Source organism: Megachile rotundata, chromosome 11, assembly GCF_050947335.1.
Source record: "Megachile rotundata isolate GNS110a chromosome 11, iyMegRotu1, whole genome shotgun sequence".
NCBI lineage: Eukaryota > Metazoa > Arthropoda > Insecta > Hymenoptera > Megachilidae > Megachile > Megachile rotundata.
The window spans coordinates 13,290,516-13,308,508 of NC_134993.1; the positions used below are offsets into that span (position 1 = coordinate 13,290,516).

At 47.9% G+C, this 17,993-nt stretch overlaps 3 protein-coding genes across 6 annotated transcripts; 1 reads left to right on the top strand and 2 right to left on the bottom strand.

Moving 5' to 3' along the window:
* The first annotated feature begins 26 nt into the window (after positions 1–26).
* Positions 27–4,742, top strand: Culd (CUB and LDLa domain). Of its 3 annotated transcripts, none has more exons than XM_012299022.2 (11): positions 27–548; positions 611–935; positions 1,195–1,364; positions 1,420–1,643; positions 1,771–2,125; positions 2,190–2,396; positions 2,453–2,572; positions 2,644–2,877; positions 2,934–3,123; positions 3,188–3,357; positions 3,414–4,742. In XM_012299022.2, the coding sequence occupies exons 1-11, from the start codon at positions 527–529 to the stop codon at positions 4,592–4,594; spliced, it is 3,198 nt and encodes a 1,065-aa protein (XP_012154412.2). In that variant the 5' UTR covers positions 27–526; the 3' UTR covers positions 4,595–4,742. The 3 variants fall into 3 exon arrangements, with proteins under 3 accessions (XP_012154412.2, XP_012154418.2, XP_076392984.1); XM_012299028.2 differs by having other exon boundaries at positions 2,949–3,123; XM_076536869.1 differs by having other exon boundaries at positions 2,964–3,123.
* Positions 4,625–7,824, bottom strand: LOC100875253 (uncharacterized). 2 transcript variants are annotated; one of them, XM_012299013.2, is made up of 4 exons: positions 6,794–7,823; positions 6,454–6,739; positions 5,793–6,380; positions 4,625–5,729 (listed from the first exon to the last, which is right to left on the bottom strand). In XM_012299013.2, exons 1-4 carry the CDS (start codon positions 6,999–7,001, stop codon positions 4,823–4,825), a joined length of 1,989 nt encoding a protein of 662 aa, XP_012154403.2. In that variant the 5' UTR covers positions 7,002–7,823; the 3' UTR covers positions 4,625–4,822. The 2 variants fall into 2 exon arrangements, with proteins under 2 accessions (XP_012154403.2, XP_076392988.1); XM_076536873.1 differs by having other exon boundaries at positions 6,454–7,824.
* A 761-nt stretch (positions 7,825–8,585) lies between these two features.
* Positions 8,586–15,337, bottom strand: ImpE1 (Ecdysone-inducible gene E1). The gene is made up of 8 exons (XM_012299102.2): positions 14,792–15,337; positions 13,506–13,665; positions 12,153–12,284; positions 11,860–12,093; positions 11,149–11,334; positions 10,361–10,765; positions 8,925–9,179; positions 8,586–8,798 (listed from the first exon to the last, which is right to left on the bottom strand). Exons 1-8 carry the CDS (start codon positions 14,837–14,839, stop codon positions 8,779–8,781), a joined length of 1,440 nt encoding a protein of 479 aa, XP_012154492.2. The 5' UTR covers positions 14,840–15,337; the 3' UTR covers positions 8,586–8,778.
* Between the last annotated feature and the right edge of the window lie 2,656 nt (positions 15,338–17,993).

The following is a 17,993-nucleotide window of genomic DNA, read 5'->3' on the forward strand; positions in this document are numbered from 1 at the left end:
GTGACAGTATTCGAGCTCGTTACAAGATGGCGGCAGCGGTTTGTTTTCGAACTATTTATTGACACTTTGAAAAAGTAAGAAAGTGACATTTGCGCGGGTAACTGGTTTTATCGATGTAACATGGATTGTTGGAAAAAATCATTGTACCTTGCATTATAGATCACAAATTTTTTAAAGGTTATCAGTGCTGTATCGTATAAATTAATTCTTAGGCACGCTTACAAAATGGGTAAATATGCTTCTTACAAATGTCACGGCGCAAAGAATAAATTATTACAGTTAATTGTATGGCAGGTAAGTGCCCAGTACTTTAAAATATATATAAAAATGTACTTACACTCTCCGCGTTTACAAAGCCAAGCAAGAAGGGACGTGGTAAAGGGGAAGCAAATTCGCGAAGGAGGATGCCATAAAACTGCTTTATACCATAATAAGAAGATACGTAACAGCGTCAAACTAATGAAATTACGAAGGTAATCGCGATGGGTTTCTCGATGGACAGAACGTTTCCTTCGGTCGGAAGAAGATGTACCGTAGCTTTCGATTCGGTGAGTTTTCCCCAAAATTCTTAACAAAAAGCGCGGGAAAATCAGTAACGATTTGTCAACAGCGATCGTGGCCGTACTTTGGTGGGCGATCTCGAACAAGGGCGAAAGCAACGTGGTGCGAAACGAGGATATCTGCGGCGTCCAGAACGGCCGGCGACTGTACCTAGAATTAGGCGAGAAGGGGATCCTGTATGCGAAGAACGTGTCGTTCGTGAGGAACGAGCCTAGGCAAGATGGGTCGCGGGTGTACGCCAGTAATGGGTCTCATGCTCAGTGCAGTTTCGAGTTGGTGACATGTCCGTCGTGCGTGATAATCGTGACGTTCCAGAGCATCTCGCTGTCGCACCACTGCGGTGATGGCAGCGTCACGATTGACAGTCCGTGCAGGTAACCCCTCTAACAACCTTAACCCTTTGCGCTCGAGAAGTGACTCACAGTCATACAATAATTTTAAATAAGTATTTTTTAACTGATTCTAGAACATGACACGTGTGATGTATATGTACATAGTGAAACAAACAATAGTGGAAATTAGTAAAGAAATAACCTCAAGAAAATTTATTTAACTTTTTAACTAAGTTGCTGTTTAAACAGTCAAATTACCTTCGTGCAAAGAATTAAGTGCGTTCTAGCGACTGTCTTTCAGGTGCGACTACGTGTGGATATCAGAACCGCCGTACGAGGACGTGTCCGGAACCCCGTTCTGCGGTTTGTACGCGCCCATCACCTACAGGTCGAGCACCAGAACGTTGTCCATCACCTTACTGTACAGTCAGTCGCACGAGCACGCGTTCACGCTCGAGTACACGGCGGAAAGTAAGTGGTTGATACAGGAATCAGGAGTGTACGATATAACGCGACGTTGTCGCAGGAAACAGGCTGCATCTGAGGGGTACGCAATTGACGACCTCCGGTCAAGTGGCGAAGGGACTGAACAGTACCGGTGGAGGGATTTTAACCTCTCCGTTCTTTCCTGTTCGGTACCCGCGCGATCTGGGCCTGGAGTATGTGGTCACGTGTCCGAACGACGCGCCGTCTTGTCGCATCAGACTGTTGTTTAGCGATTTTCAGCTCGCTGCGGTATCCATTATGGAGGTAAGAGGCTGCTAGAGTGTAGATTACATATCGAACTAGATTATAGTAACTTCAAGAATTTTAAATTTTCAAAAATCCCTTTTTTAACAATGCAATTTTTCTCTTATATTTTTTTGTTCGTTTACAGTTTTATGATTGGAACGGTCAGCGATTAGACGTGAGCAGTGGCGCCAGGTTTCGACCACCGGTAATAATGAGCTCCGGCCCCTCGCTGCTGATACGGTTCTACGCTAACGGAGGCACCGGGTTAGGCTACAAGGCTTTCTATTCCTTCGTGATCGGTCACCCGCTCGACAAATCGGTGCAGCCGATAACAGATTGCGGCGGCTACGTGGAGAACCTCGGCGGAGCGATCACCATGATGGATATGGTCGGCGAAGGGGTGAAGACCTACGACTGCGTTTGGCTGATTCGGCCACCGAAGAACTTTCTTCACACGAAGACGCATATGTACCTCAAAGTGATCACCTTCGCGGACATGGGTGATTATCTTCAAGGTTCTTTCATCTATTCGTCTGATAACTTAATACATCTCGCATGTTTTAGCTGGCAACACGGAGCTGGTGGTGAAGCAGGGACCAACCTCGGCTCTCCTACCCCTGGAGATTTTACGACACCCAGCAAGTCAGATACAACCACCAGGTCATAGAGAACATGTAGCACCCGTTACCAGTGGTTTTCATGTCAGTCTTCGGGGCACGTTCGGACCGTCCTCGCGTTTGGCGATCGCGTACGCGGCTTTCAGCTACATGGGTGAGTTTGTTAGGTGAATGGTACGACTGGTTTATACCGTTTGATTAAAATTGCAGATTGCTTCGCGGGTTCCGAGTTTCTGTGTCGGAACCACAGATGCATCCCGAGCGAGCTGAACTGCGACGGGTTCGATCACTGTGGCGACGACAGCGACGAGCCGGCCACTTGCTTTCGAGGTAGATAACGATTCCGTTCGCGTCACGCGTTTCTCGCACGTTCGTTCGACGGATTGTGTTGCGGTCCGTAGACTGGGAAGTGGAACCGCGGGATCGCAAGTGGCACTCGAACAAGGCAAACTATTATTTCCCAAAGATCGACCGATACCCGGACTTAAAGACCGCCACGCTGGTGTTCGTGGCGAGTAGCCTCGGTCTGATCGTGCTGATCTCGGCCCTGATCATCCTGCTGTATAGAATAGGCGCCAGGGCGAGGCAGCAGAGGGAGTTACAGTCCAGGCTGCAGACGATCAGCGAGCTGCTAGGTAGGAGGAGGATCACGCGCGACTGCTCGTCGATTTCTCACCGTCACTTTGGACAGTGTTCGATATTGCAGACGGGGCACGAATAGACGAGATCTCCGTATCGGACGACCCTCCTGTCTACGAGGCTCCGCCAGGGTACGACGAGGTGATCAAGTTTGGACTTGACTCGGAGATGGTCGCTCGGAAAAAGAGGAGAGCCTTCTCACGAGACACTCGCGATCGAAACTCACCCGGTTGCAGCTGCTCGTGAGTCAGAACATTCTTCTGCGTTTACAGACGTTTGCGTTTACGTTGCTTTTTCCGCTTCAAGGTTGGACGTTGGTCGATCATCCTCCTGTTCGATCAGCGAGATGGCGGGTACCAGTCACGGGAATCGCAGGGATCGCCTCCCGGAGAGCCCACCTCCTCCTTACGTCACTCCTCCGGGGTCCATGTGCCGCCACTTCGGCGCATGCAACTTCCCCACTGTTTCGACTACCGGTACATATTTTTAACAGCGTAGCCAAACATGACTTAACGACAGAACGTTTTTGCAGCGGAAGAGAGCACTCAGCAGGAAGTAGCAGAGGAAGTAAAAGGAAACGTAGAAGAGGGTGAACGAGAACAGTGTCCACTAGCCCGACAGTCGTCGGCGTCGTCGTTAACCGGAAGTGGAGGATCAATGGCTAGAGGCGAGCCGAACCGAGACTCGTTCTCGATCGACGCAGAACTTCTCGGTGCGTATCCGCAGAACCGAGACGCTTCGAGCTCGAACCGAACAGGCGATGCCTCGTGTGATTCGCAGCCGAGGACATCGCGCGTTGCATCGATCGACACCGAGGCTTGCGACGAGGCAGGAGACGAAGGCGGACCTACGGCAGTCGAAGCGACCACGTCAGCAACAGAGTCACGAACCGACCCAACGCCCGCGCAAACCGCAGAGGACGACGCTGAGTCCTGCGACTCCTTCCCGATGACTACCACTCGTTCCGGATGTTCTTGCGAAGGAGCCTGCGGTTGCGCGACGGTTCGTGCAGCGTCGCCCGAGGAGCAAACCAATTCACCTGCACGACCGTTCCGTCGATCGTACATCGAGCGGACCGAGCGCGAAGAGAAAGGACAGAGTAGTCGAAACGCGACCGAGGAGACAGAGAAAAAGGAAGAAGAGAAAGAAGAGGAGGAGAGCTGCGCCCGGTCGGTGAGCGCCATCATCAGGCTATTCGGCGCCAGGGCAGGAAGACGACAGACCGGAAGCGGACCTTCAACCGCAACGTCCACACCGTGCTCCGGCACGCTCAGGAGACCCGCAAGCAAATTCCCAGTTTACTCACGCGACAACTACATCAGCAGAATGTCCTCCGGGTCGACGAGCAGCTACGAGAAGCTGAACAATCGCGAGTTCGAGTTGGAGCTTGAGTTAGAGCGCGACCGCTGCACGCGCCGAAGCATGCGGGCCTCCGACCCGACCGCGGTCGGAGCTTCTCGCTGCGAGCGACGGCGCGGACGGCGATACTCCAGCTGCGACCTGGAGAGCCTCTGCGAGGGAATAAAGGTTCTGGACGGATTCCTGGCGCGGAGGGGCCTGACGATGGCGCATGGCCGCAAGCAATCCGTGACGGTGATGCTGTTCGGCACTCCGGAGCACGGGACCATCCGTCGACGCATGGCCGGCGAAGAGGAACCAGCCCGACAGATCGGTCGCGTGTCCCGCTTCAGCCTGGACGCCATTTCGAACTGACTCGGGAAGGAAAGAAAACGCTGAAACTCGTTCCTTGTTAAACGCGATTTATTGGTCACGCGGATCGATTCGCGCCTCGATCCGATTCCTCACGCGTCTTTGGTGTAAAACTTGCGTTTAGACGTAGTAAAATATACCTGTACATATGCGAGCGTTTTTGGCGAATGCGAAAGATCCTGTAGCAGGGATTTTGGCACCGATTCCACTGTCCCGAATTTAGACCCGAGTCTATCGGAGGCAATAGCAATACTGTTTCATACCGCGATCGAGACACTTGGCGGCGATCGCGTAGGAGTTGATCCGGCTGACGTCGTGGTCGGACACGCTGTACGTCCCGTTGTGGTACCGCACGGTGACCTCGAACTTGCCGTCACCCGGACTGACCTGAATAGTGTAAAAATAGGCGTAACTGCTCGAGTCGACCGCGCGATCCGCTCGCAGCATCTTCTTCAGCCTCAGCTTCGCGCACAGCCGTCTGCCCTTGCGGTCCTTGTAAGTAGCCAGCAGCCTCTCCACGTGGTCCAGGAAGAACTCCGCTCCTCGTTGAACCAACGGATCGTCCATATCCACCGGCTCGAACGCGGTGCAGGTGCACCAGTGCGAGGAGACGCCGACGTCGGAGCACCCTCGCTCGCGGGGCAGCGGCTCAAGCAAGCTATGACAATCCGGACACCCCGGCGACGGGTCCGCTCGACCTCCCGAGAGCTCCAGCACTTGTCTAAGCGTCTGATACAGGTCGAACGGCGAGGCCAGTCGGTGCTGATTCGTCTGCAGCGACGGATACGCGTCCGGCAACTCCTCCCGAAACCACTCCGGCAGCCACAGGTACAGAAACGGCAGCCTCTCCTCGTACCAGCCGACGAAGGTGCTCCGTATCGGACCCCACCGCATGCCGTGATCGCTCAGAAACACGATCATCGAGTCGTTCAGCACCCCCTCTCGCTCCAGCGTCTTCATCTTGTCCAGCAGCTGGTCGTCCATCGACGACAGCCCGTTCGCGTTCTCGTGGCTGGCGCTGATGGTCCAGAACAGCCCGAAGTACGGCAGGCCTAGAAACGCTCGCGCAAACTCGACCGCGTAGTCCAGAATCCTGTCGAAGCTGGACTCCGGGCCGGTACAGTACTTTAGGCCGAATCTGAAGTAAAAAGAAATCGTTAACGGAGGCTAGGTTTGTTAAGAGGTCAGAAGAATGATGTACCTTCTCTTGGTCTTCAGCAGCTTCTCGGAAGCGAGTATGTACGGCCGCAGATAGTAGTCGGTCGGGGGTTCCACGAAGCCGGTTTTGAGGTAGTTGAAGGTGTTTAAGCTAGTCTCGTCCTCGCCGTACGCGGTGGCGTAGCCCGCGTCGCGGAAGTTCCGCCAGATAAACGGGCACTGGTCGAGCTTGTGCGGGACGGTAGGCTTGCACCTGGAGTAAGCCTGCGCTTGGCTCTGTCCGGTGAGGATCGCCATCAGGTTCGGGAAGGTGTTGTCTCCCATCTTGTTGTACCCGTTCATGCGGACCCATCCGGTCTCGCGCAGGTATCTCTCCGTGTTAGGCGCGCTGCGTATAAAGTTTAGGCGGCTAACGCTGTCGATGCCGAGCAGCAAGACGCTCAACTTTCTGGACAGCGGACCGTCGCTGGTCCTATTACGTCGCAAGCGATCTCGGACCTTTTCGACGCCGAGTATCGCGTGAACGTTCTGGTAGACGGGCTTTTTCCACTTGGCGGTGCAGCTCACCATGACCGCTCGCGCGTCCTCGGGCAGCCTAGCTTCCCGCTCGAATCGCTCGCACCGTTTCACCCTGCAACGGGGGATCGGCCGCGTCACGAGTCTCTGCCCGTGTTCGACCGCTCCATTAAGCCCTAGATACTCACACGATCGACGAGTCTACGTTGGCGGGCCGTTTGATCTGTTCGGACGGCTCGTCGCTGGGGCGATAGATCGACGCCCAGCAGCACTCGAGGCCGGCAGGCAGGTCGGTCGGGTTCAGGTGCAGAAGCACGCTGCCGTTCTCGTCGCGCGACACTCCGCTGAGCAGAGGCTTGTTCGAGCAATTTTGATACTTTTCCTTCTTCACGTAGGCCCGGATCGACGGGTCCAGCGGGTCCTTCGACAGCATCTGGCATCGAGAGTTCCACACCAGGTAGCCGTCCACCGTTCCTGCGGACCATGGGTCGTCTATCTCTTGTAACTCGTTGACGGATGAATACTTACCTTCCGCGACGTTGTAGGAGCCGTAGAACGCGAGACGAGGCTCGAACGTGAAGTTCTTGTCGGAGGAGACCGCGTAGAGGCTGGCCAGAAGCGCGATCGGCAGCAGCAGCAGAGCGAGGTTGGACCGACGGCACACGTAGTCGAGGAAGCGGGATTTTTTCTTAGACCTCGGGTCCAGGCTCGGTACTTTGCTCGTTCGCGGGAGCATGTCGTAACGCGAGGAACCACGAACGTCGAGTGCCGCGTCGCGATCATCGAGTGCGTTTCCCGGCGCTTCTCGTCGTACGTCGTCCTCGTCGTACGCGTTTTGGAACGCGCGACGACGGTGCCTCGCCGGAAATCGTTACTCTCAATTGAGCCGAATGACCGTCAACGAGCTCGACAAAGCTCTCGTTGGAAAAAAAAGAACAGATTCGGTTAGGGCTGCGACCGCAACCGAGGCTCGGTAACGACTGACGTAAACGAGTACTGCGTCGCGCGGGCTGAGCGAGATTTCGATCTTCCCCTCTCGTTCCAGCCGTCGATGATCCCTGACCGAAAACAACACCGAAAACTGACCGAAACGCTCGGATCGCGAGAGACAAGTTTCGTTGAAGGGTATTGATTCGCGAATGGACTGTTCTACGCAGACGCGGCGTCGCTAATTTCGAGCGAAACGTGGTCAAATACGAACTCGAGGCGCTGCCGCGTAACACGAATGATAATACTTTGTTTGTTCAGATGATAGGAAGAGTAGCGCCATTTATAAATGACGAGATCGAAACTGTTACGTAGGTTTGCTTATACAAGTTTTAATATAGCGATAAGTTTATGGATTTCTTCAAGGATCAGCGTGAGGATCAGCGCTTTAAGGGGGCAGTACCTTTAGACAGATGAAAATAAGATATTTGTGAATTTCTTTTGTAGAACACCTTTGTTTTGCATTTTCGAAATTTCAGGTATAATTTATTTTAACCTGTTACAGAATATTTTCTGTTTTGCAAAATATTTCAAAATGCCGGAATTATGACAATCCTTTCTGGAAGTGTTTTGGCGCATCTCGTGAATCGTGGGTTCTAGCGGAAGATATATTGGTTTCAGCAAGTTTGCAGACAACGTTTCGAAAACTAACATTCACAGATGAACCTCAGAAACGTGCAAAATATGTAAAATTGAAGAAATGGCGTTTAAAGAAAAACTTTGAATTTTATTGAAAATTTTTGCAATGTTTCGCAATAAAAAGGACTTTAATGTTCAATTTATTTCATACATTTAGGTTCGTATGTTAGATAGTATTGTCATGGATATGTGGAGAAAATTTGAGCGCGATCGATAAACTAGTTTTTGAGTTATCAGCCACGGCAATTTTAAGAACGTAGTTTTGAGAAAAACGCGTTTAAAGTTTCAGTCCTCCGCACTGAACGCGTGTATACCCGCGGCGCTAATCGGCCATAACTTCAAAAGGGCCTCGTATTTCGCTTGAAAATTTTCAGACAATATTTTTAAGACGTTACACTAACATTTTATAGAAAAAAAAATTTTGTAATTTTTTAAGATTCTAAAGGTATTGCCCCTCTTAATTTATATTGATCTTGTGAAGAAATGTGGTCCACAGATTTGATTATGTAACAGCTTTTGCGGACATTTAAAAAGGACCTTCAGTTTCAGATGGAAACTGTTCCAAGGTTCACTCATAAGAGTTTTAATGTAGCAATAAAATCTGTAGACTCTGTATTGATCTTGTGAGGAAATGTGGTCCATGGATTGACCCTCTTTTTAAGGGAGGGGTGGTTCAAATAAATTCACAGTGACGTATTATAATGTGATTTATTTAGTAACTGGACAGGCACTCAACTCTTCCCATTTTATATAATTCTTTGATTACCACGAGTTTTCCTCAAGTATATGTCAAGGACATAAAAGACTTTCCTCAAATATATGTCAAGGACATAAAAGACTTTTGGTCCCAATAGGATGCGGTATTTTCAAGGACGTTTCGCTTAAATCTAAGCAAACGCTGAACATCCTGAAAAGAACGAAAGTATTCAAAAGAACAGTCATTTTCATAGAAGTCTACATAGAAACATATAGGTTTACAAGAAACATATTTACATAGAAACATATGTCTATAGATTTACAAGAAAATACTAACTGCAGACAGTGCACCGCGTCTCGTCAGAGCCGTCGCCGCAGCCATCGCGTCCGCTGCACGTGATGGCGTCAGAGCGGCACCTCCCGTTGTCGCACCTGAAAGGACAATGCCTAGGACCGATCCTCCCGTAGTTCCTGGTCCTGCAGGCTCCCCTGGGCTCGTCGCTCCCGTCGCGACAGGACACCACCGCGTTGCAGAACTCGTAGGCGGGTAGACACTGACCGTTGTTGCATCTGAAGGCTCCTTTAGGACATTCTGTAGATTTGGGAAAATTTGTCACAACAATCTTCTGCACTTGAAAGGTCATTAACTAGAGGTTTGTTAACTAAGTAAATGAAGTCCGATAGTGACGAGTATTTACTTAGTTGCGTTATCGTAATGACCTTCTACGTTATCGGTTCTTTAACAGTCGGAATGTTTACACGGTCGGAAAATTCCGTAATCGATTGACCGAAATTAATGAGTCGTTTAATCTCAATCGACATTTGGTGTTGCCATAAATTTGCGGGAATTAAACATTTGATGAGAGCGAGATGTAACCTCGCAATAGGAATCACTATTGCATGTACACTTCATATATGCAAGCGAATAAAAATGTAGCAAAGTGGAATGTATGTCTTATTTTTCTCTGAAATATCTTTGGAGGTTTAGCTAGCTAATGAAGGTTAATGAAGACTAGGAAAGATGAAGGAGAGGGGAAGGCTTCCGATCAGTAAGGCATACCTTGCCTTAGACGCAAGGATGTATGAAGGAATAAGGCTCGACTACTAGCGAGAAAGTTTTGCTCCCATGCGCCATCTAGTGGCGACGAGTGAAACCGCTATACATCCTTGCCTTAGAAGGATGTATTATTATATGACACATCGATGTCTCATCCTCCATAGTCACTCTATACTTTCAAAGAGCACCGATAACCGAAAGCAACACCGTCGTCATCCTCCATGCGTCACAACCGCCCTATCAACCTACGCATCATAGTTTGTATTTCAAAGGACATTTCCCCAAAACAGTTCAGTTATCCTCAGTCTGTCCATCAATACCACAGTGCTCTGTATGTGATCTCGGACCTTTTGAATAAACCGTGAAAGTAGTAATTTTGGTAGTGTTTGATTATGTCTCCTTGCTGCAGTTAACTGTATGAAGGAATAAGGCTTGAGTACTAGCGAGAAGGTCTCACTCCCACGCGCCATCTATCGGCGATTAGTAAAACCGCTATACATCCTTGCCTTAGACGCAGGGATGTATGAAGGAATAAGGCTTGAGTACTAGCGAGAAAGTCTCACTCCCACGCGCCATCTGTCAGCAACAAATGAAACCTCCACACGCCCCCATAAAAAAATCTTATCCCAACTGCAGTTCAGCCATAAAAACCAAAGCTGAAGCTAAAACTGTAACCTAAGCCCAAAAACTACGCCATAAAGCTTCTGTTAACTTACTACGTCTGTCATTGCAACCAGCCTCGTCCTCCCCATGCGGACAATCTCGTTTCCCATCGCACAGCACAGCCCTAGTCACGCAGCTCTTGCTCTGCTCGCATCGGAACGCCTGCGGAGGGCAGTCCTCTGCACACCGTTCATCAGATCCGTCTCCACAATCAGGTCTACCGTCGCAAACGAAGAACCAGCTGATGCATCTTCCGGAAGTTCGACACTGGAAGGTGCCGGGCGCACATCCCCTGTTGCTGGCGCTGCAGGTGTCGTTACTATAGCCGCAGTCGCAGACGCCCTCGATGCATCGGGAATAGGGATCTGCGAGGCGGCACTCGGTGTCCGATAGGCAGTCGAGGCCTAGGCTGACGGGGGTTGCTGGCCTTGTTTCGTGGCGGTCCGCTTTTACGGGCGCTGTGTAGACAGTTTAATCAATTTTTAGGTGCATTGTTATTAGGTACGTTAGGTTTATGATTATGGATCGTGGATGCTGGATAGGTGAGATGCGGTGTGACTGGGATATCAGGATTTGTGAATTCCTAAACTTATTAGGTCCACAAGTTCCAAAGTCCTCAAGGTTTTACGTCCCCCTAGTTCCTACGTCCTCAAGCTCTTAGGTCCCCAAATTCTCAGATCCCTATTAGTTTCAAGGACTTCAAGTTTTCTGAGTCGTCAAGTTCCTACGTCCTTAAGTACCTAGGTCCTCAAGTTTTTATTTCAAATATCAAAATTCCCAAATATTTCTAAACATCACCAAGCTTCCCTCTTCATTATACTTTTGGTAGGATTTGCCTTACCCGACACCGAAACAGACGGTCGCACCGTGGTCGTGATCTCAGTGATGGCCTCTATAACAACCGAATCGTTATTGTCGTCCACATCACTCGTCACCGTCGTCGAAGGGTTCGAAACGATCAAGGTTGGTCCGACGATCACTATACCTGGGGTGGATGTCTCGTTCTTCAACCATGATATCTGTACACCTATAGGACAATCAAAATGGAGTTAGACTTGCAAGATACGAAGTGGACCTTGTGCGTCCACAAGATTAAAGCTTCTGGAATTATGTCTCTCGCTATGCTTGAACTATTAGTCCAAATATTAATCTTATATTGGAATTGTTAACTCGAATGATGAATCTCCTTTTGAGCGCAAAAAGATAAGTCTACTAGACTAGATAAGTCTGGACGTCCATAAGTGTCCCAAGTCCCATCTTGTGGGCCTACAGCCTCATTCGCAGGTATCTTAAGTCTTATCTACCTTGTGGGCTGCATCCCCATTTGCAAGTATCATAAGTCTCATCTACCTTGTGGGTCTACATCCCCATTTGCAAGTATCCTCTATGTCCCATCTTATGGGTCTACAGTCCTAAGTATCCTAAGTATCCTAAGTCCTAAGTATCCTAAGTCCTAAGTATCCTAAGTCCTAAGTATCCTAAGTCCTAAGTATCCTAAGTCCTAAGTATCCTAAGTATCCTAAGTATCCTAAGTCCCCTCTTGCAAATATACCTGTCGGATCCTCAACCTCTCGCTCAACCCCTTCCGTAGAGCTCGAACTCCCTCCATCAAACAACGGCGGAGGTCTGACCAGATCATCCGGTCGACAGACATCGTTCTCCCTTCGCATCGGCGCCGTGCACTGGCACCGGCCGAACAAGTCTGGTATCAAGAAGTCGCAGTGCGAGTTCTCCTGCCATAGTCGACAGTGAGCGTGCTCGTAGCAGACTTGTCCGAGCTTCGCCGCTGAAACGTGACGGTGCAGGTAGAAACGCGGGCAAACGAGCGTTTCCGGCGATACTCACGACCTAGACAGGTGTGTCGGCGAAATTGCAAGAATCCCTCCTTGCATGAACAGAGGCCGTCGAGGCACGCGCTGTTGGCCACCTTCAACGAGCACTGATCGTCGACTTGGCATTCCTCGCCCAGCAGAGTGGCTGTTTTATAGGAAAAACGGGTGTTAGTATGAGTGTTCGGTTAGGTTAGGTCTGGTATAAGTGTGGACTCTGAAGAATCGGTTCTTTTGGGTCTTTTAGTTGTTTATGATTTATTTTAGAGTCAGTTTATGATTTCTGGGACTAAATTAGCTGGGAGACAGAATTAGGGTATTTTTAAATTTTCACGTAACAGGGTTAGGTTAGGGGAGCAATGAACATTTTTAATTCTTTGATGCACTCATGACGTACTCGTGACGCACCACTGACGCACCCTTGACTCACTCATGACGCAACCTTATAGCAACTTATGACGCACCATCGACGCACCCCTGACGCACTCTTGACGCACCCTTGACTCACTCGTGACGCACTCGTGACGCACCCTTGACTCGCTCATGACGCACCCTTGACGCACTCATGACGCGCCCCTGACGCACCCTTGACTCACTCATGACGCAACCTTATAGCAACTTATGACGCACTCTTGACGCACCCCTGACGCACTCTTGACGCACCAAAGATGCATTTATGACGCAACCTTGACGCACCCCTGGTGCAACCATGACGTATCCTTGATAGCACTCATGACGCACTCATGACACAACCTTGTCACACATATGACGCACCCTTGACGTACTCAGGATGAACTCATGACGCATACATAATGCCATCAGTGATACACTCATGACGCATCCTTGACGCACCACTGACGCACACGTAATGCACCAGTGATGCACTCATGACGCACCCTTGACGCACTCGCGACACACAAGTGACACACTCGTGACGCACTTCAGCTGTGATCAATTTTCCTCAAATTTTTCATTAGCGTCAATTTGGAGTTCAATTATAATATGCATAGTCAACGCACAATACCAAATTGGCATAACATTTCAACTTCCCCCGTCTATTTTAATATTGCAGCCGCAATTAGTTAGTTCGACGCACCTGACAAATCATAGCGCAAGGGGTTAACCGGTGCACCTGCTACAATTTCTACGATTTTGCTGGGCAATATTTTATGTATCAGGAACGTCGACGATTAAGATGTCGAAAAACGATGAGTGGTTTCTCGAAGTGTGAACAATTTTTTGGGAGGACAATTTGAAGAGACAGGAAAATATGGGATGTATCATAGTAATTGTTCTGACAAATAAATCATAGGGCAAGGATTTAGTAAAGTAGCGTCGTGATGTGCGGCGCTAAATATTGTCTTCTCACCCTCGACACAGCGTGTCTCATTGTAAACCGCGAAGTACGGCAAACAGCGACAGAAACCGCGGCGACAGTGGCCACCGACGATGCTCGACTCGCACTCTTCGTCCGCTCCGCAGCTGTCGCCCAACTTGCTCGCGGGCGCGAACGGACGCACCGCGGCATCCTGAAACACGTTACACGCGAACTGAAAGATCCTTCCTCGATCGCGCGTTATCGCGAGGTACAGAGAAACCGTTTCGTCCGCATTTTCGCTCCCCCCTTGAACTTCTCACGGTGTTTGTACAGTCTATGGCAAAGGCTATGCTTTCCTGGGGAAATGGTGAAGGAGAGGAGCAAGGACTTTAGTAGATGGTCTTTGGAGACCACACTGAGATGGTCTTTTACTATTGGGTTTGGGAGATTTGAGGGAGGAGATATGGGGAAGGAGCTATGGGGGATGAGGTTTGGGGGATCAGATTTGAAATTAGATCTGAAGATGTGGGGACCAAGGGATTTGGGGACTTTGAGATTTGGGAACTTAGGAGTTGGGGAATTAAGAGAGGGGGACATAGGTATTTGTGGATGTAGAGATTCGAGGGTGAGATTGGATCTCAAGATTTGGGGACCCAGGAAGTTGAGGACAGTAAGATTTGGGATTTAGGAGTTAGGGCACTTAGAAGGGGGACATAGGAATTTGTGGACCTAGGATAACTTAAAAACGTATGTAGGTATTTGGGATCCATAAGATACTGGTACCTCGAGGTTTCGAAGATGTAAAAAATTGTGAATCTGAAGATTTGAGACTCTAGTCCTTTGAGGACATAGAAATTTAATAATAGAGAAGGGTAGCCCATAAATTTTTGACCAAATTTAGAAATCGTAAATCTTACAAATTTCTCAGTACAAATTTGTAAACGTAATTTAAGAAAATAACCGCAATCCACCGGTCTAAAAATGATATACCGCAGAACCGTAAAATTGCAAACTACAATGTCCATAATAAGAACTAGCGAAGTCCAATAAATGTCATCGTCCGTAGGTTCCTTGCAAACGAGTGTACCTCGCAGCGTACGGGAAACGCGAGCTAACCGGAACGTGGAAACGCGGAAGAGCCTCAAGAGCAGACTCGAGAGAGACAAAGCACAAGTTACCGAGAGGGTGGGAGAGTTCGAAATTGAATATTCGTATCTGATTTGCATCGAACGACGCGACTAACGACTTCCTTCTACGATCTTATAAAGTCATCGTGACAGAAGTCACTTCCGTTCGATTTGCAACGTTAAAGAATCACGCGAAGACTCGGAACTCACCGAACAGATCGCGAGAAGAAGGAAAATTGCCACGCTCTTTCCGCGCATCTCGCACTTTGAATTACCGTTCGATAACAACCCCCGCGTAGAGATCCGAATTCCGATCAATTAGTCGCGTTATCGCGAAAGATAGATGAAGGTACGATGAACGTGTTAGATATCCGCGCGTGCTTCGGAATGACTGAAAGCAAACTGAGCCCCCGTCGGGCGCCCGCGCCGACCCGCGCCGACACCCGTTGGCTTTTGGCCCCTGTACGCGAACGATGGAAAAGCGTTACCTTACTCTCCCACCTTTTTTACCTGTCGGCTCTCCATTTTCATCGTTCAATTTTTTACTGCTTCAGGATGAAGATTGAAGGATATTATCGGGACGGGACTTAAGAGATTTATGGGAATTTGGGAATATAGGTATTTAAGGATCTAGAGATTTTTGGATGTAGGAATTTGGAGATCTGGGAATTTTTGAATCTAGGAATTTTTAGAGGTGAGGAATTTTGAATCTAGGGATTTTTGGATTTGGGGATTTTTGAGTCTAGGGATTTGGGGATATTTGGATCTAGGAATTTTTGGATTTGGGGATTTTTGAGTTTAGGGATTTTTGGATTCGGGGATTTTTGGATCTAGGAATTTTTGGATTTGGGGATTTTTGAGTCTGGGGATTTTTGGATCTTGGGATTTTTGAGTCTAGGGATTTTTGGATTCGGGGAATTTTTGATCTAGGGATTTTTGTATTTGGGGAATTTTTGGTCTAGGGATTTTTGGATTTAGGGAATTTTCGATCTAGGGATTTTTGGGTTTAGGAATTTTTCGATCTAGGGATTTTTGGATTTGGGGAATTTTTGGATCTAGTGATTTTCAGAATCTGGGGATTATTGGACCTAGAGATTTTGGGTTGTAAAGATTTGAAGATTCAAGTATTCTTGGATCTTGTGATCTTTTGGAATCTAGCAATTTTCTGGATTTAAGGATTTTCGAATCTAGTGATTTTTTGGATCTAGGAATTTTGAGATCGAATTATTTTGGGGATCTAGTAATTTTGAGATCCAGTGATTTTTTGAAATCTACTCGTTTTTAGAATCTAGTGATTTTTTAGTCTAGAAATGTGTAGAATCCAGTGACTTTTTTAATCTAGGGTTTTTGGGATGTAGAGATTTGAAGATCTAGGAATTTGGGAATGTAGAGATTTAGGAACGTAGGAATTTGTGGATACAGAAATTTCAACATGTAGGAATTTAAAGACACAGGAATACAGAAATGTAGAAACTCAGTGTAGGTACTTTAGTAAACAGGAATTTGGGAACACAATAATTAGAAATAGTGCAACTACCTCAATTACAACAAATCTCGTTGTCCCCGAAACTTCTCCCCCATTCCCAAACTTCCAGATCTTAATCACCAATCCTTTGTTCCGACAATCTTACCGGTGCGTTTAATAGACCGCAATCCTAAGCATGACGTTCGTGAAACGTCTATCACACCTATCCAACTGATGTTACCGGGGAGGGAAAGCTAGGATAGCGTCAATATACCGGCATAGAGCCGCTTCAGTTCGTGCACGGTTGTCGAATAATTAACGTCGAAAATTGAAACGAGGTTGTCCCTGGAACGTACCAATATCGTAACTTCGATGCAGTGCAGCAAACTAGTTTCAGATAACGCTCGCCGTGGTGCATCGTTAGATAGAAATGTTAATTGTCGAATTGCTTTGTTCTCGTAAATAGTAAAATGTATATTAGAAAACGGAACGGTGAGTAACGCGGAGGGAAAAGAATAGTAGCCGACAACTCTCTACGAATTATTCGAGTCACGTGTGTAACTTGATTCAAACATTTCAGCCGGTAGTCCGTCGAGACGGATGTTGCACCTCTTCTCTTTTTCATATTTCCCAATAGCACTCTCCATTTCCGTACGTGTGTACTCGAATGCAAAGCAGTATTCCTCTGGACAAGAATGTACTTTATTTTTAAATTGCCGAATTTTCGTGCTTTAAAAATCTTTAGTTCCCAAATTTTTTAAATACTGAAATCACTAGTTTTGATTATTTATTGATCAATTTTCAAACTTTTACATCCACAAATCTATAAATAATTCCCTAGATCTAGAATTCCCTAGACAACAAACTCCCTAGATTGCACATTCTCTAGACCGTAAATCCCCTAGATCCCGAATTCCCTAATTCCAAAATTATCTAGATCTCGAATTCACAAAATCTTGAATTCCCTAGACTCCAATTTCCCTAGTTCTCGAATTCCTCAAATACGGAATTCCTTAGAACCCAAATTCCCTAGATCTCGAATTCCCTAGACCCCAAATTCTCTAGCTCCCGAATTCGTCAAATCCAGAATTCCCTAGATCTTGAATTTCCAAAATCCCGAATTCCCAAGTTCCCGATTTCTCTAGATCCCAAATTCCCTAGATCTCAAATTCCCAAAATCCCGAATCCCTAGATCTCAAATTCCTAAAATCCCGAATTCCCTAGAGTCCAAATTCCCTATGTCTCGAATTCCCTAGATCCCAAATTCCCAAAATCCCGAATCCCTAGATCTCAAATTCCTAAAATCCCGAATTCCCTAGAGTCCAAATTCCCTATGTCTCGAATTCCCTAGATCCCAAATTCCCAAAATCCCGAATCCCTAGATCTCAAATTCCTAATATCCCGAAATCCCTAGAGCCCAAATTCCCTACATCTCGAATTCCCAAAATCCCGAATTCCCTAGATCCCAAATTCGCCACATCTCTAAATTCTTATATTTCTAAATCACTACATCTCCAGAGCTCTGAATCTCTAAATTCCTGCAGTCCCCTAGCTGCTCATTTCAGCTCATGCAGTATAACGCTTTTTCCCCTGGTTGCAGTATTTTCACTGCAGAAGCTGATTTGCTGTTTACCGTATAAACGAGTTTAATTTCGAATTGTTCCCGAAGGATCGCAAGCGTTAGCGGTTCGTGTGAGGTGCAGAGAAGGCCGGAGGAATGGGAAGCGGGAAGCGGGAAGCGACGAATCGTTGAAGAAACAGGAAGCGGTGCGATGGACTGCGTTGGAATGTAAATTGAGAATCGGCCGAGACACGAACAAAAGAAGAGTCAGCGAGAAAGAGCGCATAGAACGCGTTCACCGCGGGGTAAAGGACCTGCGCGGAAATGCCGTAAAACCGTACAAGGACCGAGATCAAAACGAAACGGTGACTTCATCGAGGTACTGT